Source organism: Myotis myotis, unplaced genomic scaffold, assembly GCF_014108235.1.
Source record: "Myotis myotis isolate mMyoMyo1 unplaced genomic scaffold, mMyoMyo1.p scaffold_m19_p_10, whole genome shotgun sequence".
Taxonomy (NCBI): Eukaryota; Metazoa; Chordata; class Mammalia; order Chiroptera; family Vespertilionidae; genus Myotis; species Myotis myotis.
In genome coordinates this window covers 78078377-78099862 of record NW_023416314.1, presented here as the reverse complement: position 1 = coordinate 78099862, position 21486 = coordinate 78078377, and the positions used below count along the sequence as shown (strand labels likewise).

General features: G+C 53.6%; 1 protein-coding gene across 2 annotated transcripts; it reads left to right on the top strand.

Moving 5' to 3' along the window:
- The first annotated feature begins 204 nt into the window (after nucleotides 1–204).
- Nucleotides 205–21174, top strand: DPP3 (dipeptidyl peptidase 3). Of its 2 annotated transcripts, none has more exons than XM_036326538.1 (18): nucleotides 205–360; nucleotides 1512–1786; nucleotides 5625–5714; nucleotides 6250–6387; nucleotides 6930–7004; nucleotides 7503–7596; nucleotides 9515–9645; nucleotides 9745–9875; nucleotides 9948–10006; nucleotides 11571–11765; nucleotides 11944–12056; nucleotides 12311–12403; nucleotides 13963–14025; nucleotides 14124–14248; nucleotides 14362–14482; nucleotides 15490–15669; nucleotides 17868–18030; nucleotides 20610–21174. In XM_036326538.1, exons 1-18 carry the CDS (start codon nucleotides 309–311, stop codon nucleotides 20780–20782), a joined length of 2271 nt encoding a protein of 756 aa, XP_036182431.1. In that variant the 5' UTR covers nucleotides 205–308; the 3' UTR covers nucleotides 20783–21174. The 2 variants fall into 2 exon arrangements, with proteins under 2 accessions (XP_036182431.1, XP_036182430.1); XM_036326537.1 differs by having other exon boundaries at nucleotides 208–360; nucleotides 1509–1786.
- Nucleotides 21175–21486: the final 312 nt, after the last annotated feature.

Here is a 21486-nt window from a genome sequence, read left to right as displayed (position 1 = left end):
TGGAAATCCCTGGCGCTCCGTCAGCGACACCATGCCGCCCCGCCCGGAGCGGGGACCTGGCCAGCCCGGTCTGCCGGCGCCAGGCCGCGCGGGTTCCCGCCCCGGCGCGAGCACCACCTACGGACAAAAGGCCAAGGCCGCGGGGTCCCCACCCCCAACCCCCGCGCGACCCCAAAGCACCGGGAAGCGGGGAGCCGGCAGGCCGGCGGAGCACGCCTCGGCGCTCCTATTGGCTGGAGGTGACGCCCATCTGGGTCCCGAGGCCCGACAATTGGCCGGTGGGGGAGGAGTTCGCGGAGCCCCAATGAATGGGGGAGCCGGAAGCAGGAAGTGAGTTTGCGATCGGAGCCGCGGCAGCAGGTGAGGCGCGGCGCCAGGGTGTGGGGTCATAATGTGTCATCCTCGGGGGACAGGGCGAATCTGGACCGGGTGCAAGACCATTTCCTTTCTCCCCGCCCATCCGGTACCCCTTCTAAAGCCATCGAGGCCCCGAGCGGAGGAATGCCCCTGGCAGCAAAGGGTTAACGCCCCTTGCAGAACCTGGGTGATTGTGCTTTTGGGGCGGAGCATCGGGGCGGCGGGGGATGCTGGAGACACTTCACCCGCCAGGGCGGGAGGACGGTGTGGACAATGTCCTGGGTTGGGAGGCCCCTGGGTGCCTACAGGCTGTGAGATCTTCGTAAGTTACTTGGTCTCGCTAAGCCTCAGCCTCCGTATCTGTAAAAAGTGAGTTTTCTTCCAGCGCCGAACTTGGGTGGCTCTGTAGCTCCCCCGGCCGAGCACAGGGAGAGAGCAGCAGGATGCAGGGGACAGATCCTGCGAGCACTGAGAGAGGAAAAGGAAAAGGAAAAGCATTAACTGCTGTAGGTACATTACGTCAGCGGTGACCTTATCTAATTAGCACGCCCACCTGGTGAGGTTGGGGTTGTTACCCCCGCCCCTGTACAGAGGCGGAGACCGAGGCCCAGAAAAGTGAAACAGTTGACTTGATTTTAGGAGTCTGGGACTGAGCCAGGGTTGGAACTGGCTCTTCCAGCCGGTAGCCTGGGGCTCTGTCCTTGTGAACAAGGGGTGAGTGGAACTGAAGAACCTGCAGGAGAATTTTGAAGGCCAGGAGGTCAGGAGGAGCGGGTAGCCAGAGAAGGATGTGGGCTGGGAGTCTAGAAATGCAGGTCTCTGCTTCTGACCCTTCCCTTGTGTTACTGGGCACAGCTCCTAACCTCTCTGGGCCTCAGTTTCCCCATCTGTAAGACTAGCTAGTTGGATTCACTATTTAAGGTTGAGGGGCCACAGGCCAAATATGGCCCACCAATGTATTTTGTAATTTCCTTGGGTGAGTCACCTAACCTTCTCGGAGCCTCAGTGAGCACATCTGGTGAATGGGTACAATGGCATTTCCTTCCTCATGGGCTTTGGGGAGGATTAAATGAAATCAGATGCGAGTGCAGAGCCAGGGGTGCAGTTGATGTGGTGTAAATGACGGCTGTGATGATGGTGATGGTTCTCAGCAGGACCCATGGCGGACACCCAGTACATCCTGCCCAATGACATCGGCGTGTCTAGCCTGGACTGCCGCGAGGCCTTCCGCCTGCTGTCGCCCACAGAGCGCCTCTATGCCCACCACCTGTCACGCGCCGCCTGGTATGGAGGCCTGGCCGTGCTGCTGCAGACCTCCCCGGAGGCCCCCTACATCTATGCCCTGCTCAGCCGCCTCTTCCGTGCCCAGGACCCGGATGAGCTCCGCCAGCACGCCCTGGCTGAGGGCCTTACCGAGGAGGAGTACCAGGTCAGTTCTTTCAGGCCAACCTGCATTTCGTAAATGGTCTGCGGGTGTGAGGGACCAGGAAGGAGGGGGATAAAGGTCTTTCTCTCTCTTTGGATTCAGACCCAAAATTACAAATACTGGAGCCTCAGCCTTCTCATTTGCAAAATATGCACGAGGGTAGTCTATACCTCTTAGGGTTGTGGTGACCTGCCTCCAAGATAAAGTTTGGCTGCAGTGATTATAACAGGGCTGTGAATAAAAAAAACAGCTGGAGATTCAGAGATGGTAGAGGAATGAGGCCAGGGTAGGAATCAGGTCTGTGTGTGGACCAGTCCCTGGGCAAAATACTCTTCCTGTCTCTGGTTTTTGTTTGTTTGTGGGCCGGTTGGCCAAATAATACATGAATGCCTTCTTAATGTGTTGCAGAGGTCACTCATTCTCAGTGCCTTTCCCAGAGGTAACCACTGAGGACGGGAGGGTGGACGGCCTTTCCAACCCTCTGTGTCACAGACTCCCACACGTACATGTGTACGCGTCTCAGTTCCTTATTTTCTCTTTTACATAAATGAGATCATTTTCTCTGTGTTCCTCTGAGCCCTGCTTTTTTCACCAAACACCATGTCTTGGAAATTTTCCATGGGATACATATAAATTCACCTCATTCCTTTTTATTGGCTGCGAAGCATTCCACAGCGTTGTACACTATAATCAACATGGTCTTTTCTTTATTGCTGGGCGTTAATTGTTCCCGGCTCTATAAGCAGTCCCACAATGACCATATCTGTGCACGTGGGTGAGTAGGATCTATTTCTAGGAGTAGAATTGCTGTGGCAAAGACTCGGTACAGTTACCGTTGATCGGTGCTGGTAAGTCATCTTCTAAAAAAGCTTCACCAAGAATATATGCGGCTGTGGCCTGTGTTTCTATATGTAAAATAAAGGGGTTGGATTGCTTATCTCTGCGCTGAGTCCCAGGCGGTTTCTTCTATCTTTTTCAACCTTTGTGTAATCACATCCCATCTCTACGCCTTGATTCACTCATTAGAAGAGCTAAAAGCTGGGGAACTGCTTATAAATGGAAAAGCGCTGCTCAAGTACTCCTATTTCCAGTGGGATTCCTTTGTTTGTAAGAAGCAGAAACTCACCTCAAATTGTCTTAACTGAAAAAGGAAATCATGACTTCTAGTTTCTGGCCCGGCATGTAAAGAGCTTAGAAGTCTCCAGTCTGTCCTAATGACAAGTTAAAAAGCTGGACAAACTGAAAATCAGCGACTCTTCTTAGTTCACTGGCTGAAGTGAGGTCACAGGGCACACTCTTGTCCCCCAAATTGGAGAGAGGCAGGCAGGACAGAGAATTACAACTTATCAGAGCAAGACTTCATGAGCAGAAACCTCCGCTGAGACCAGCGCTGGGGGAGAAACCCTGAGCTGAAATTGGCGACTTGCTCAGTGTGGACAGGTCTGAGCTTTAAAAACTCCAGGGGGACCCAGTCATATGGGGGCGGGGAGGGAGGGGATCCCCACACTCTTGAAGATTTTTCCTCCAGGATCTTGACCTAGTTCTCAGAATGAATCTCCGAGGTAAAGCCCCTCGTGGTTCCTGCAGGAGGAGGAGAGAAGGAGCCATTTTTGAAATGTGCTAACATTCTGTTCTTTAATTTTTTTTTTCTTCTAAATATATTTTATTGATTTTTTACAGAGAGGAAGGGAGAGGGATAGAGAGTTAGAAACATCGATGAGAGAGAAACATCGATCAGCTCCCTCCTGCACACTCCCCACTGGGGATGTGCCCGCAACCAAGGTACATGCCCTTGACCAGAACCGAACCTGGGACCCTTGAGTCCGCAGGCTGACGCTCTATCCACTGAGCCAAACTGGTTAGGGCAACATTCTGTTCTTAACATTGCCCTGGGGAGAAACTGTTCAGCCAGAGCCTTGTGGTAGGGTTTTGTCAGAACATGACTGACCTGGGGGAAAGGAAATAACCGACTCCAGCCCACTCTAGCTATCCTGTCCCACCTAAGAGGGAGTCAGGGACGTGGAACTGTAAAGCTCATGTGAGGTTCTCCGTCCAGAGGCAAAGGCTCACTGAAAGACAGACCTGCCTGGCCCTGTGGCGTCAGCCTATGAACCAGAAAGTCACGGCTGGATTCCGGGTCAGGGCACATGCCTAGGCTGCAGGCTCCATCTCCAGTAGGGGACATTCTCTCTCATCATCGATGTTTCTATTTCTCCCTCTCTCTTCCTCTCTGAAATCAGAAAAAATATTTTTAAAAAAGCAAAACAAAAAAACAAGCCAGACCTTTAAAATAAATAAAAATAAAAAAAGTAAAAGACTGAGACCTGATCGTGGGACCATAGAATGCTTTCCCTGCCCCCAAACCTACCACCACATTCCTCAAGCCCTCTTTACTGCAAGCAGCTCCTTTTAGCTAGTGCATGTCTGGCTATCAAGAATAAATCTACAAAGCATACCAAAGGCAAAAAAACATGGGTTGAAAAGACAGAGCAAACATCAGAACCGGACTCAGATATGACAGGAATGCTGGACTTCTCAGACCAGGAGTTGACACAACTATGATTAATATGTTAAGGGCTCTAATGGATAAAGTAGACCACGTGGAAGGAAGATGAGCAATGCAAACAGGTGGGAATTCTAAGGAAGAACCCTGGGCAGACTCTGCTGAAGCTCAGAAACACTGTAACAGAAGAAGAATGCCCTTGCGGGGTTCATTAGGAGACTGGACCCTGCTGAGGAAAGAAACTCTGAGTTTGGGGATATCTCAATAGAAACCCCCAAAACTGAAAAGCAAAGAGAAGAAAGATGGGGGTGGAGGCGGGGTCAGAACAGAATATGCAAGAATTGTGGGACGCCTATAAGGAGGCATAAATTTATGTAATGGGAATATCAGAAGGAGGAGAGGACAGAAGGAAATCGGAAACAATAATGACTGAGAAATGTGTTGCCAGTGGACCTGTTTTGCAGGAAATGTTCAAAGAAGTTCTTTAGAGAGAAGGAAAGGATATAGGTCAGAAGCTCATCTCTACATTGGTGATGTAGGAAGAGCATTGAAGAAGGAATAAGTGAAGGCAAAATAAAAGCTTGTTTTTTTCTGATTCTTCATGGATCTAAGAGAGAGCAATTTGTTCAAAATCATGGCAACAGTGTATTCAATTACATGTGTCTGTCTGTATGTAAATAAAACTTATGTATGTTACGTAGAAGTGAGATAAATGACAGCAATGACACAAGGGAGGGAAGGCGGGAATTAGGATTATTTTTTTATTATAAGGTACTGCTACCACCCAGGAAAGCGTATAGTGTTATTTGAAAATGGACTTGGGTTAGCTGTAAATGTATTTTGGGGGAAGGGAGATGGGAGGTTTTGTGGCCGGAGGAAGGGAGACTGTTTTGGGCCAGCAAAAGCCATAGAGTAGATGACCAATGCCGCTCCAGCCCTAACAGTGGATGCTGCCGGTGCCAGCTAGCTGCCGGCCAGGTTGGGGGCAGAGGACAGCAGGTTTGCTGCACAAGGAGGCGGTGTTTAAACTGGGCCTTGAGGTCATATGGGATGGCCGCAGGTGGCTGAGAGGGTGCTGGGCGTAGTGGGGACAAAGGTGGGTGAGCACCTGGATATGTTTGGGTGCTGCTGAGACCAGTTTGGAGGGACAGTGGGTGTGTGAAGATTGGTCTGTGAAGGTATGTTGGGGCCAGGTGGGGGCCTTCCGGGACCTGGGTCCTGCCCCCAGATTTCCCAGCCTCACCCATACTGGTTCCTCTGGGTGTTACCATCTCAGGAGGGAACTTCCCCGGGTGGGGCGGCTGTGCCTCCAGGTGTCTGATGCCCACCTCCCCACAGGCGTTCCTGGTCTATGCCGCGGGGGTTTACTCCAACATGGGCAACTACAAGTCCTTTGGCGACACCAAGTTTGTGCCCAACCTGCCCAAGGTGAGCTGAGGGGGGGCTGGGGAAGGTCGGGATTCCGGGGCCAGTGGGGTGGGTTCGGGGCCCTGAGCAGAGCATCCACCCTGTCGCTGCCATCTGCATGACCTCGGGTCAGCCACCCAGCCTCGCTGGGTGCCGCAGCCTCCTCCTGGCCGTGCTGACCCAGGGGGTGGGCACGGGGAGGATGTGGAAGTGCTCTGGAAACTCTTAGGTGCTTGCAGAAATGAAGCCTGCTGGCACGGGGAGTCCCTCCCTGGGACTGGGGCTCGGGCCCACCTGGGGCGGAGGCAGCTGTGGCACCAGGGCTCCCGGCCACTCCCGTGCCCACGAACTGCCCGGCGATCTCCTAGAAATGCAGCTTCTGGTAGAGAAGTCTCGGGTAGGGCCCGAGGCTCGACGCTTCTCGGGCATTGCCAGTGCTGCTGGCCCATCGGTCGCCGGAGGTCTTACGTTGTGGGATGAGAGCTTGGGGCGATGTGGAGGCTCCCGGGGCAGGTCTGGGCAGTGTGGCCAGGCCAGTGGACTCCTTCCCCGGCAGGAGAAGCTGGAACGCGTGATCCTGGGGAGTAAGGCCGCTCAGCAGCACCCAGGAGAAGTCAGGGGCCTCTGGCAGACCTGCGGGGAGCTCATGTTCTCCCTGGAGCCGAGGCTTCGACACCTCGGGTTGGGGAAGGAGGTAAGGCTCCGGGAGTGGGGGACTTCCCTTGAGGCCAGCTGGTGTGGTGCGGAGAGAGAGGCCGTGGGCTCTGCCATGTACTCGTGAGGCAAAGCTGCTCCCCACCTCGGGCCTCAGTTTTGCCAGCTGTAAAATGAAAAGCAGCTCGGGTGGCATGCTTTCTGGCACCCTGGGGTGCTGTGTGCAGAAGGAGGGAAGGAGAGAACTGAGGGCTGGAGGGAGCTGCGGAGGGAAGGAAAGGAGGGGGTTCAGGCTTCCCATCTCTTGGGCGCTGCGTGGGGTGGGCACATGGCAGGCCGTGGGTTGGGCCGGCCTGTGAGAGGCTGGAGCAGAGCGGCGGGTCGCTGGAGATGGGCCTCTCTTTCCTCTGTTGTTTGATTTACAGCTTTTTCCCCGGAAAGAGAGGGCGGGGACAGGGTGGGGGCTGCTGAGGACATGCAGGAGGCCTGGGGCTGGAGAGGGGGCGCTGGGAGGAGGTTCACCAGCTGCCCCTGCAGTCCCCAATCTCCGCAACTCCTTTCCATCTGCCCCCTCCCCCACAGGGCATCACCACCTATTTCTCTGGGGATTGTACCATGGAAGATGCCAAACTGGCCCAAGACTTTCTGGACTCACAGGTTTGGGGAACTTGGGGTAGTGGTTTGACGGGGCCCCCTTGCCACTGGCACTTACTTCTGGGTCTCGGCTTGGGTCCGTGATGCCCCCACCCCACCCCACCCCACCCCAGGCTGAAGGGCCTTATGACAGCCTCCAGACAGGTCGAGGCAGAGCATCAGAGCTGCTGGGGAGTCACATGCGGGGTTCACCCCCGGCTCAGCAGCTATGTGCCCTGTTTCTTTGCCTGTGAAATGGGCCCTGCCTTGCGTAGCCCTGGGTTAGCTGTCATGCGGTGCTTGGCACAGTTGAGTCAGCACTTAGTAAAAGTTCGTGCTCAGGGCACTGAGCAGAGCAGAGTTTCCCTGGCTCTCCCCTCCCAGCCAGCTCAGGCAGGTCCCCCGGAGCCCCGGCCTTTGACTCCATATCTTCTGTCCTTGGTGTGACTGGCTTTCCCTCCCCCTCCCTCCCGGCCCTCTCTGGACTTACTCTCCCTCATACCCTGCCCTGGTCTTTTCCAGAACCTCAGTGCCTACAACACACGGCTCTTCAAGGAGGTTGACCAGGATGGGAAGCCCTGCTACGAGGTGCGCCTGGCTTCTGTGCTTGGCACAGGTGAGCTCCTTTCTGTATTCTGTACATGGGGATGGTGAACTTACTGAACTGCTTCCAAATATCTCTCAAGGTACCCTCAGGATAAAGCCCAAGTCCGCCTCTACTTTGTTATTCAGGACTCTTTGGTTACAAGTGAGGAAATCCTTCAAATTTGTCAAAACCAAAAGGGGACTTTACAGACAGGGGTAATTGAGAAGCCCAGGGTAGGAAGGCTTCAGGCACAGCTGGCACCAGCTGCTCAGACAGTAATCTCAGAAAATTTCTCTCTCCATCTCTTGGCTGGGCTCTTTAAAAAAAAAAAAAAAAAAAAAAAAAAAAAATATATATATATATATATATATATATTGATTTCAGAAAGGAAGGAAGAGGGAGATAGAAACATCAATGATGAGAGAGAATCATTGATAGGCTGCCTCTTGCACACCCCCTACTGGGGATCGAGCCTGCAACCCAGCATGTGCCCTTGACCAGAATCAAACCCGGGACCCTTCAGTCCACAGGCCGACGCTCTATCCACTGAGCCAAACCAGCTAGTTGGCTGGGCTCTTTGACTTCATCCTCAGCAGGCTGCTCTCATAGGTCCTGCTGATACTGGACACGAAAGGGTCCGAGCTGCCCGCCGCTACCAGAGTCAAATAAGTAGAGACGAGGATGAATCTTTATGGTGTGTTCTATTAATCAGACAGCCGGCAGCCTGAGAGAGCGGCAGGTGCAACACCCTGGAAAGACCGCGCGGACATTTCATTTCAAACAAGCTCTTATGTCGGGTTAGTGGGTGGGGGACAAAATCTGAAGTTAGTGAGTGTCCAGGGTCTGCCTTTCATCGTCCTTGCAAAGGCCAGCCCCGGAACGCTGTCTTCCTCCAGACAGGTCCTGTCCTGGACCTGGGCTGTGGCTGCCTGTCTCCAGGGCCTGTTCTTCCTCTTGCGACACATCCTCCAGTTTCCCTGGGTCTGTAAAAAAATAAATAAATAATAAAAAATCTGCTTTACAGTGAGTAGATATTAAACAACTGATTCTATTTTTATTACGTGCCCCTTCCCTGTCACTGCTAGCCACCAGTCTGGTCATTTCAGCTGAAGGAGGGTCCTTTTCTCTCAGGAATTTCTTCATAAGAATCTGGGAGTGACACTGATTTCTCTATTTTGGGTCCCATATTTATCTGTGAACCAATTCCTGTAGTCAAGGGCCAGGTCCCTGAGTGGGTAGCTCTGGGTGCCAAGCCTATCTTGGAGCTAGGCAATGAGGTCAGCTCCTCCCACCTGAACTGGAGGTGGTAGTGGTGGGGGGTTCTCAAAAGAAAATTGGGGTCTGTTTCCAGGGGATGTTTGTTACACAGCAACAGATAACTGATACACTCAGGCAGCCTGACACCAAAGCCACACTTTTAAAGTATGGTGCCATAGTTTCCCCATCTATAAAATGGAGATAATAATTTCCCTTTCCCCCCAGAATGGCTGTGAGGCTTAAATGAGAAGCCACATGTAAAGCTCTTAGAATATTTCATGTTATATTATGTCTGTATATTTTTTTTAATCCTCACCCGAGGATATTTTTCTGTTGATTTTTTAGAGAGAGTGGAAGAGACAGGGAAAGACAGAGAGAAATATCGATGTAAGAGAAACACATTGATTGGTTGCCTCCTGCACTAGCCCTGACCAGGGAGGAGCCTGCAACCAAGGTACATGCCCTTGACTGGAATCGAACCTGGGACCCTTCAGTCCATAAGCCGACGTTCTAGCCACTGAGCCCAACTGTCTTGGGCCATAATATGTCTATTTTTGAAGATGAAAGTTTATACTAATTTCGGTGGGCAATGGGCAGCCATGGAAAAGCTTAGAATAAGTGTGTCACGGTAAGAAGCCTGCTGGGTGTTCTACACTCGCCTTTTCCCTGAGCGATCCCCCTTTCCCCTCAGAGCCTGCTCTAGACTCCGAAATGACTTCCAAGTTGAAGAGCCACGAATTCCGGGGGAGCCGTTTCCAGGTGACCCGGGGGGACTACGCGCCCATCCTGCACAAGGTGGTGGAGCACCTGGAGAAAGCCAAGGTAGGCCTGGCGGAGGTCGAGGTGTGCGGGCTCCAGACCCTTCTGGGCAGCTAAGGGGGGTGGGTGGCCTGAGGCTGATCAACCTCTTCTCACCCCCAGACGTATGCGGCCAACAGCCACCAGGAGCAGATGCTGGCTCAGTACATAGAGAGCTTCACCCAGGGCTCCATCGAAGCCCACAAGAGGGGCTCGCGCTTCTGGATCCAGGACAAAGGCCCCATCGTGGAGAGGTGAGGGGCCCGGCCTTCACCCGCCCCGCCCTCCTGCCCACCCCTCCTCCATCTCTGCCCTTCTCTCCCCAGTTACATCGGGTTCATCGAGAGCTACCGAGACCCCTTTGGTTCCCGTGGAGAGTTCGAAGGTAACTTCTAGGAGGCGGGAGGTCAGATTGGAAGCCCTTTCCCTGTGTCCTCTGAGGCGTCTCCCCCTTCCCCTTGGCAGTAATAATAACAGACAAGTGCCAGCCGTGATGATGTACCATGTACAGGGCACTTACCTATATTAGCTCGTTTAGACACCATTATCCTATGAGGATTTCCACCCTCACTTTACAGATGTGGGAACTGGAGCACAGTAGATGGGTGGCCGAACCCAGGTGCCTTGGCTCTGAGCCACTTGGGTGCTGCCTCTGGTGCCTGATCTGGACACAGGCTCTGTCTGTTCCAAGCCTGGCTTTGCTACTCAATTAACCCCACCTCCGAGCATCAGTCACTCCCTCTGGGTGTCGGGAGAAGGGAAATATATGCTCAGCACAATGCCAGGCACATAAAAGTGCTGGGTGATTGGGAGCATAACTGAGAACCTGACTCGGCTGCTGCTCTCCCAGGGCAGGTGGCAGGCTGCCTCGGCCCCGTGCCCACATGCTCCACATGCCTGAGGTTTTAGACTTGTTTCTGCCGAGCTCCTGGACGTAGAGTCTGGAGCATCCAACTGCCAAAAAGCCAGAGAGATTAACTTGCGAGGAGAGAGGAAAGCCCCAGCAGCCGACAGGGGGCTTGATCTGAGCCCATAGATCCAGGCCCAGGACAAGGCGTGCGGGATCAGGCAGGCCGGGGGCCGGAGGGGGAGAGGGTGTGCACAGCCACAGCTTTCCTGCCCGGGTCCTGATCCACCAGGCCTGCTCTGAGGGCTGAAACCCCAGGGCCTCCCCGGCAGCCTCGAGCTCAGAGGCCTCCCCCATATTTTATGTAACTCACTGTGTTATTAGAAAGGTAGTCCATGTTCATGGCCAACAATTTTTTAAACTACAGGGAAAAAACTGATTGCACCCACCCCAAGGTTAAAATTTGGAATATACTTTTTGTCTTTGACTTTTATATAGCGCTATACATGTTTAAACACATATGTGTGTGTGTGTGTGTGTGTAACTTAAAAATCCATGCTTGCTGCAAATAATTAGAACAATCCAGAAGTCTGTAGGACAGAATGTGAAACCTCTCCTTTACTGCCTTCGCCTCTGTCACTCCCTCCAGAGGTCACCACAGTTCAGTTGGTGCGTGAGGCTGCTGAGCAGAATGGCTGGACTGACCTTGTTAGATAGGATGCAGTTCGAGTTCCTGACTCAAAGCAGCGTTTACACAATTGCACATTTCCAGCCGCTCTCGCCATGCCAGACCGCGCGCAGCTCCCCAGAAGAGCGCCTTTTTTTGCTCCTGAAGTCCCTTCCACTGGGAATCCGATCTCTCCCCCGCTCCCACAAACTCCTTTAAGATTCTTCTCAGTTGTTACCCAGCGAAGCGCTTCTCCCCAATTCCAGCCACCCCAAGCAGTGAGCAGGCAGGGCCACTGCTCTCCCCAGTGGCCAGCGCAGGGTTCTTGCGTGCAGCAGACGTGCACTCCGTGCTGAAGACCAGCGGGTAGAGGGGTTGAGGAGGGTGAGCACCCCTCCCAAGCCCTGCCAACCCGCAGCCCCCTCTCCCCCGCAGGCTTCGTGGCCATGGTGAATAAGGCCATGAGTGCCAAGTTTGAGCGGCTGGTGGCGAGTGCGGAGCAGCTGCTGAAGGAGCTGCCCTGGCCCCCAGCCTTCGAGAAGGACAAGTTCCTCACCCCGGATTTCACCTCCCTGGACGTCCTCACCTTCGCTGGCTCCGGCATTCCTGCCGGCATCAACATCCCCAACTGTGAGCTCCCCCAAGCCCCCAGGAGCCTCCATTTAGGGTCTCCCCCTCCTCCTCCACACTCGCCTGGCCACCATTGCCCTGCTCAGTTCACCGTCCCAGCCTGTTGCCCTTGTCTAGATCCTTGTCTGTGGCCCTTAACCTTTGCCCCTTCTCCCCGGTTCCCTCCTGCCCTCTCCAGATGACGACTTGCGGCAGACAGAAGGCTTTAAGAATGTGTCACTGGGGAATGTGCTGGCCGTGGCCTATGCCACGCAGCGGGAGAAGCTCACCTTCTTGGAGGAGGAAGACAAGGTGGGCACTGGCAGCCGAGAGGCAGGGCCCCGGAAGCAGCCAGCCTAGTGCAGGGTCTGGGAAAGGGCACCGCTTCTCAGCCGTGTGACCTGTGACTTCAGAGCCTGTGTCCTTACCTGAGCGTACGGTGTCCATTGTGGAGCCTGAGGTGTCGTAGGCCTTTACCGAACGTGTCTCATGCTGGGCCCTCGGCGTGGCAGGCTGTAAGGCCGTGGTGGGCCGTGGACAGTGTGGGCCTCTGATTGTCTTGGCAGGACCTGTACATCCGCTGGAAGGGGCCCTCCTTTGATGTGCAGGTGGGTCTGCACGAGCTGCTGGGCCACGGCAGCGGCAAGCTCTTCGTACAGGTAAGGACTTGGCCGTGGGCCCGGGCAGAGGCATACAGCTCCCCTGCCCCTGATCAGGCCTCAGGGGTGAAGCTGCTCTAGTATTTGCCTTCAGGGGCTTTGGGGCAGGTGGCGAATATGACCCCTTAAGCGGCGAAGTCCCTATCTCACCCTCCCCCAAGATGTCCCAGAAGCTCCAAGGATTGAATGGGACGCGCAGGACAGTCCAGCTGAGGTCCCCCCGACAGAATCTCCCCCACAGGAGGAATTGCTGGGCTCCTGCCAAGGAAGCCGGCCCTGAGGGAGGGACTCCGGCCACCCTGGGGACAAAGAGGCTGGCAGGGGACAGTCCCTGCTGCTCTGGTCCTGAGGCTATAACGCTGTAGTGCAGTGCCTAGAGCTTGTACCCTTCAGGTATTGTAGGGAGCTGCTTCTCCCCAGAGCAGCCCCTTCCTGCCAGCTGCTCAGAGTGGCTGCAGCCCCCGGGACGCCCACTCAGGGAATGTACATAAGACAGAGGCTTTCTCGCAAGCTGAGAGATGCCCAGCACAGAGCTGCAGAGATGAGAGAGCTGGAGGGGATGGGCGAGAGCATCCGAGAGTGTGGGCTCGAGGTTGGGCTTGCTCCCTGTGGGTGGGGCTGCCCACTGAATGGGGAAGGTAGAACCAGAGCTGGGTCTTGGGATCTGGGCCTGGAAGTCAGGAGGATTCAAAGAGCAGCTGGTGAGAGCAGCAGTCTGGTGTCAGGCCTTGTCTGGGCTTTGAAGTCACAGGGAAGTAGGGACAAATGCGGATAGGTCTGTTCCCCTCGCTGAGCCTCAGTTGACATGTCTATAAAATGGGATTCCTGACTTCTCCTATAAGGGCTGTTGGGAGGAATCACAGCAAAGCCCTGGGCTTTCCTGGCACACAGAGGCTCTTAGCAAATGTGTTCATAATAAGAACACATTATTAGGAGACAGTGTGCCCAGGGGTTGTGTGCTCTGATGCTGTTTCGGGGATCTTAGTTTCTCAGCCTCAGTTTCCTGCTCTGTGAAGTGGGGTAATAATAGAACCTTCTTCGGAGGGTAGTTGTGAGGATTGAAGGGATGATGCATGAAAGATGCTTAGCACATGGACAGGACGGTGAGGGTGATGCTTGTTCGAGGTAGAAGCACAGGTGCTGGGCTCTGCCAGCCCGGGGAGCCGGTGGGGAGCCGGAGGGAGGAGCAGCGGTCTCTCCGGCCCACCCACCGGGACATCTCTGCTGGGGTCTGGAGAACTGTGTTCGGGTCTTCACATGACTGGGCCTTCAGCGTCCTCTCCCTGCCTTGGGGCAGTGGCCCTGGTTCTCCCACCTCCCCGGGGCTCTGAGGGGGCAGCGGGTATCACAGGACCCAGGTTTGGAGGCAGCGATGTGTCGCTGGACCTGCTGCTCCTGCTGTCCGCTCACGGCTCCCCAGTCGTTTTTCTGGGCCACTTATCAGGCTCTTGGAGCCCAGGGCTGAGGACCTAGACCTGGGCATGGGCACCTTTTCCTCCCGCCGACTCGCCGCGCCCCCCCCCCCCCCACATGCCCAATCAATGACCCTTCTCTTGCAGGATGAGAAAGGAGCGTTCAACTTCGACCAGAAGACAGTGATCAACCCAGAGACAGGGGAGCAGGTGAGGGTGGCCTCGGCCGAGCCCCAGGGTGCTGGGAGGGTGGGCACAGGTGGGGTGGCAGCCATCCTTAAACCGGCTTCCTGGGTCTCCCCTCCCAGATTCAGAGCTGGTACCGGAGCGGGGAGACCTGGGACAGCAAGTTCAGCACCATCGCCTCCAGCTACGAAGAGTGCCGGGCAGAGAGCGTGGGCCTCTACCTCTGCCTCCACCCCCAAGTGCTGGAGTACGAGCAGCAGGCGTGGGGGCTGCCTCCTCTTTGGGCGGAGGGGGGCCTGCAGGGAGGGCAGGGCCCAGGCAGCCTCCGACCCCCCTGCCACCGCCCTCTCCTGTCCCCAGGATCTTTGGCTTCGAGGGGGCCGATGCGGAAGACGTGATCTACGTGAACTGGCTCAACATGGTCCGGGCTGGGCTTCTGGCTCTGGAGTTCTACACCCCTGAGGCCTCCAACTGGAGACAGGTGGGGCCCTGGGGGCCCTCAGGAGTGGGGGAGCCCGAGATGGGGGCCAGGATCAGGGTTCTGGCTACAGGGCGGGGTTTAATCTCAGACTCCACTGCGTCTGGGGACAGGTCACATCAGTGTCTTGTGAAATGGGAGTAATGACCTCCCTGCCCACCTTGGAGGGAATCAAGTGAGATGACTTGACTGCGACTCCTAATACCTGACTAGCTTGGGACTTTGTGCCAGGCCCAGTTCTAAGCATTTTACATGAATTAACTCATTTGTCCCCAGTACCAACCCCGGGAGGTAGGTACTATTATTACTGTTATTTTAGAGATGGGGAAATCGAGGCCCAAAGAGGTTAAGTACCTTGCTGGTGAGTAGCAGAGCCAGGGTTCAAATCCAAGCATCTGCCTCCGGAGCCATCAGGCCAGACTGCTTGGGTACGAGATGTCCTTTGGAAATAGGCTAAGCAGTAGAATGTTTTAAAAACTCAAATAAGTATGCTTTCAGGAGCCAATATTATATCATTGAAAGAATACACATTTTAGAGTCGGGAAATGGTCTGAGTGAGTCCTGGCTCTCCCTTAGCAGCTGTGCGACCCTGAGCAAGTCACGTGACCTCTCGGGGCCTCTGTTTTGTCATCTGTAAATTGGGAATAACGATGCCCTCTCTGTCCCTCTGTTGAATGCAAACAAGATTGTGGAGGAGAAAGTGCTTGCGGTCTGAGTGGTGAGGCTACTGCTCTCACAAGGGCAGAGTTTGGAGCAGCAGAGGCCGTGCTGGAGGCCAGGGGTGCGCAGGTCCTGCCTGGAAATGGCCTCTGTGTCCCCCAGGGCAGCCTGCCCTCCCTTATGAGCAAAGGAAGGAGGGGGCATCTGAGGGAAGAGGAGTAGGCAGGAAAGAAGAGAATACAGTAAGGATAATTGACAGTGAGCAAGAACTATCTATCAGGTCTTGGACCGAACACTTGCTGTATCTCATCTCAGGGCTACAAACGGCTCCTTTCTCCCTGGCCCTGCAGGCGCACATGCAGGCCCGGTTTGTGATCCTGAGGGTCCTGCTGGAGGCTGGCGAGGGACTCGTTACCATCACTCCCACCACGGGCGCCGATGGCCGTCCGGATGCCCGGGTCCGCCTGGACCGCAGCAAGATCCGGTCAGTGGGCAAGCCCGCCCTGGAGCGGTTCCTACGGAGACTCCAGGTACGCGGAGGCCTCTTGCCTCGGAGGCCCCTCCGGACTCACCCTACTTCTCCGCCCGATTTCCCATTCTGCAGGTGATAGGACTGGCTTCATAGGCCAGCCAAAAGGCTCTACAGACGAGTTGTTGAAATTAATAGCAGAGTTCAGCAAGGGTGAATAAAGCCCCAAGAGGATTTTTCATGGAACTTGGCAAGCCGATTGTAAAATTTGTTTATTTATTTATCAGTCCTCACCTGAGGATATTTTTCCATTGACTTGTAGAGAGAATGGAAGAGAGTGGGAGAAACAGAGAGAGAGAAACATTGATGTGATAGAGACACATTAATTGGTTGCCTCCCACAGGCACCTGGTCAGGGTGGGGGATCGAGCCTGCAACCGAGGTACGTGCCCTTGACTGGAATCGAACCCGGACCCTTCAGTCCTCGGGCTGATGCTCTATCCACTGAGCCAAACTGGTTAGGTGGAAGCACAGGGGACTGAATAAGAGCCAAGGCACTGCTGAAGCAGAATGGGCTGGGAGACTTGCTCCCAGAATTTATTCTAAGATTATTGGGTTCAGTGTTGCACTGGGGCAGCAATAGACATGCTGACCAGCGGAACAGAACCAAGAACCAGGCCTCGACTGTTTGGCATATGGCAGACGTAGCCTTGCAGGTGACTGGGGAGAGGAGGGACCGTTCAGAAAGTGGTGCTGAGGCAACAGGCTGTCCTTATTGGGATGAATTGGATTTCTTCCTGATACCATACACACAACCAGTCTCAGAGAGATTAAAGGTTTAAATGTGAAAGGCAAAGTTTTAAACTGACCTCAGGATGAAGGAGAATGTCTCCAAACACGAGAAGCACAAGCCATCAAGGAAAAGATTGATCTCTTTAACTCCATCAGAAATAACTTTTGTTCATTACAAGTCACCATATAGGAGGTGAGAAGATGAGTCAAAGTAGGCTAGGGTATTTATATGTTAGCATATATATTAACGAAGGTTAGTCTCTAAATGTATAAAGAATTTTTAGAAAAGTGAAGAGCCCGACCGGTGTGGCTCAGGGGTTGATGGTTAATCTATGAACCTAGAAGTCACGGTTTGATTCCCAGTCAGGGCACATGCCCGGGTTGTGCGCTCAATCCCCAGTAGGGGGCAGGCAGGGGGCTGCTGATTCTCGCTCATCATTGATGATTCTATCTATTCATCTCCCTTCTCCTCTCTGAAACCAATAAAAACATATTTTAAAAAAATGAAGAGCCCAGTCGGCGTGGCTCAGAGGTTGAGCATCTACCTATGAACCAGGAGGTCACAGTTCAATTCCCGGTCAGGGCACATGCCCGGGTTGCGGGCTTGATCCCCAGTGTGGGTGTGCAGGAGGCAGAAAAGACAATCCAACAGAAAAATAAGCAAAAGTCATGAACACAGAGGAAAATAAGAAGCCACCAATTTATGAGAAGATGTCCGATCTCATCAGTAATCAGGGAAGCATAAATGAAATCCTGTGAGATTTATGCCCTTGGCAAAAATGAAAACTGCCCGCAGCAGCCCGATATGCGGGGCAGTGACTGCCACCTGCTTCCCCGACTGAGTTAGTGCGACTTTGGAGAACGACCTGCATGTTGCCCATAAGGTTGCGCGGTCACCCGGCCTCCAGACCATCGCGTCTCCTGGACATTCATCATACGAGGCTGTCCCAGCCGTACTGGGTGGCAAAAGCACAGGTTGCCCATCACAGAAGAGGTTCGCTTGTGTGTGTTTACAAGTGGAACACCGTACAGCCGTGCGAACTAGGGCTGCATGCGTGAACACAAGTGAATCTCAGGCATAACTTGAACAGAAAAAGCAAATCACAGAACACGGCAACATTTACGTAATGTGTGGTTGAGAGGAAAACAAGGGAATAAAAGCACAGAATTGAGGGCTGTTCCTTCAGCCCGGAGGCCACAGGGTGCAGGCCAGGAAAGGCAGTTGGACGAACTCTTAAGCTGGGTGGCGGTTGCATGGGTGTCTTATTCTTTATAACATATGTGTTAGCTATTTTAACAGGCACTCACTGTGCGCTAAGCATTTAGCATGCCTCTCTGTCCTCTTCAGCAGGGCACACCAAGAGCATGTGTGGTTCAGGGCTGGGCGCCATCAGCTGCGGCCCCGGCAGAGCCCTGTGGATGCGGGGTGGGCGCCCACCGGGCACTGACTCCTTCTGCCTGCCCACAGGTACTGAAGTCCACAGGGGATGTGTCCGGCGGCCGGGCCCTGTACGAGGGGTATGCGGCGGTCACGGATGCTCCCCCCGAGTGCTTCCTCAGCCTCAGGGACACGGTGCTGCTCCGCAAGGAATCTCGGAAGCTCATCGTTCAGCCCAACACTCGCCTCGAAGGTAACGGACTCCTGAGCCTCCTTTGGTGGGGGCCGTGCAGCCCTGTGGGAGCCCAGAGGAGGCCTGCCACTGGCCAGGGGCCCAGGGAAGGCTATCTCCTACCTATCTCCCTGCCACAGTCCTCCTCATGCCAAACCTCAGGCCAAAACCTTGGCATCTACCATCACCACCATCACTACCACTGTCCGTGGTCATGCTGATGATAAGATGGGAACAGAAGGTTTGAGAAAGGCCAGCAGAGCCAGGGCTAGTCGAACATGCAGACCCCAGGGCGGGCAGGCATGGTACCAGAGAATCAGACCTCGCCCTGAAGTGAGTCACATCAGGCAGTGAGTTGGGACCCAGCGGGCCGAGTGGAACCCAGGGGACAACATGATTCAGCAGAGCCAGGACAGAGATCATAGCCCTGTGGTTCCTCTACCTTCTCAAGTGATGATCCCATTCCCAGAAGCCCTGACCCCGTGTGCATTGCACTTGGATCTTTTGTATTCAAAGCCCTTAGGGATCCCAGCACCTGCTGATTCACTTTCCCTCCCCCCTTGACGCGTCTACCCTGACATCTGGCTCACGAGGCACCTATGAAGAGGCGGTGCCAATCAGTGGTTAGAGCATGAGCTTCGGAACTGCTCTGCGACCTTGTCCTAGCACTTGGCTGCTCTGGGCTTGGGTGTCTTCATTCATAAAGCCAGCCTTGATGTGTGCTTACATTGTAGTGAGCCTGAATTAAGTACTTCCTTCAAGTTCTAAGTGCTTTCCATGGACCAACCCTTTAAACCCTCACAATAATCCAATGAGGTAGATATTTTTATTACCCCATTTTACAGATAAGACAATAGAGGCACAGAGAGTAAATTACTCAAGGCTTATAGCTCGATATTAGATGAGCCAAGAGTGAATTTAAAAGTGTTTCCTCTTCACTACCACATCCGGGGCAGTAGTGAGGGTTAAATTCGGTAATTACCTCCTACTGGTGAGGAAGAAGCATTTAAGAGGCTTATCCTAAACTCTACTCTACACTCCAGAGGCTCCATGGGCTTTGGCCCTGGCCCATTGCCGACCTCAGCGACCCTCTTGCCTGGTTCGCTGCCTTCCAGGCACATGAGCCTTCCCGTTTCTCCAACACCCTGAGCTCGCTCTGCTCTTATAACCCTTGCACTCGCTGTTCCCTCTGCTTGGCGTGGTCCTCTCCCAGATCTTTGTCTGGATGGCTCTTCTTGTCATTTGGGTCTCTATATAACGGCATCTCCTGGGAGAGGCTGTCGCTGACCCCTCAATCTAAAGCAACCCCTTTGGTCCCTCTTGGCTTTCTCTTCTTCATGCACCCATCACTCTGCCATTTTCCTGTCTGCCTCGTCTCCATGACAGCAGAAGCAGCATATCCCCTGCACCTAGCACAGTGCCTGGCACACTGGAGCTGCTCAGTGCCTGTCAAATGAGTGAATGAATGAATGAATGAATGAATGAATATGAATCATGCTGGGCACACGGTAAGTGCTGGTTCCATGGACATTATCGTCATCACTCTGATTGTTCTGCCCAGCAAGGGCCAGTGGGGACCAAGAGGTGAATCGGACCCAGACCCTCGCCTCAAGTAGCTCACAGCCCATTAGGAAAGCCTGCATGAGTGCCCAGGAGACGCAAACAGTGGTTTGAACAGGAAGAGAGAAGGTCACATCCACCTTCAAGGGAGTCGGGGAGGGTTCTGGGGAGGAAGTGGTGATTACACGAGGCCTGAAGGACAGGCTGGATTTTCTTTTTATTTTTTTGTTTGGATTTTCAAAGGTAGTGTTGGTAGTGATGATGATAGCTAACTTCCAAGGACTTTCATATGCCAGGCACTGGGTAAAAACTTCCCATGGATTAACTCCCAACAACCTAATGAGGAAGTAACTGTCCCCATTTTTCAGCTGGAAACTGAGACACAGGGGGACTGACTGTATTTGTTTGAGGTCACACAACTAGTGGGTGGCAGAACCAGAATTTGAACTTGGGCCATCTGAACCCAGAGCCTGTGCTCTTAGCTCTATACAGCACACAGTGCCACAGAGCACAACAAGGCACTGTGGGGGGATGTGAGTTAGAGGGAAGCTTCCAGGAGTGTTCAGAGGACCCTCGGAGCTGCCCCATTTAAGAGATGAGGAAATAGGTCAGAGATAACGCTGCTAGCACTTGTTGAGCACTCACTTGATGCATTATTGTATTTAATCACTACAGCTTCTTGAGGGAAGAGGTACTGTGCTCACCCCCACTTCACAGATGAGGAAACTGAGGCTTAGAGGTTGAGGAGCGGCCAAGGACAGTGTCTGTTTATCCTGGCATGGCACCTGGCATACATCTTTTATTAAATGAATGAATGAATGCAGCAACTCATTAAATATTTCCTCTAATATTTCCTTCCTCATAGGGTTATTGTAAGGAGGAATAGATAATAAACCTAAAACATTGGACACAATTTTTGGCACATGGTAAGAGCTCAGGAAGAACGAGCCGCCGCTGCTGCTGCTGCTGATGGTGATGACAATTCTGCTTCCCTATTAAGACCTTTCTCTGCTGCTGTTTTCTCTCCATCTCCTCCCCAGGCTCAGAAGTGCAGCTTCTTGAGTACGAGGCCTCGGCTGCCGGTCTCATCCGATCCTTCTCCGAGCGCTTCCCAGAGGATGGGCCCGAGTTGGAGGAGGTTCTCACCCAGCTGGCCACAGCCGATGCCCAGTTCTGGAAGGGCCCCTGTGAGGCGCCATCTGGCCAGGCGTAAAGCAGATTTGTACAGCCCCTCCCCCCCTCCATCAAACCAAGGCTGCAAGTGGCCCCCTTTTTATGTGCGCATCAGGGGCTAAGGGAGGGGCAGGAGCTCAGGCCTTGGTGCTACCTCAGCCGAGGGTGGTGACACTAACCCCTTCCATTTGGCAGCACTTTCCACTTTACCAACTACTTCCCTGTGTTATCTCATTTGATCTGTGCTGCCCTCTGTGGAATGGGCAAGGCAGGGCACCTTATCCTGATTCCCAGATGAGGAAATGGAAGTTCTGAGAAGTGACCTGTCTAGAGCCTGCAGGACTCAAAACCTCTCCCTGTCTAGGGCTCTTCATGGATTACTTTTATAACCAGAAAAATAAATATTAGAAATAAATAAATACTGTGGTCTGAGTAATTTCTCCTCGTCTTTGCTTCACTTTTCTTTTGCTCCTACCAGGGTAGTGGGATCAGGGGCTGGGGAGGGGGCAGGAGGGTCATTTCCAGGCGTCCATCCCCTGAGGATGTGCGCACAGTTACAGAATTGAACATAGCACAATTTCTGCACTCATTTGTGGCATTTCTTGTGTTTTGAAATATTCTGGGAGCCTAAAAACTAGAAACCCGCAACTCCAGTCAGAATCCTAGGATGTGATCTCTTGAGCCTTGCGTTTTGTTTTCTGAGCCTGGACCTTTTAGTGCGGCGGGAAGAAAGGACATGGCCCT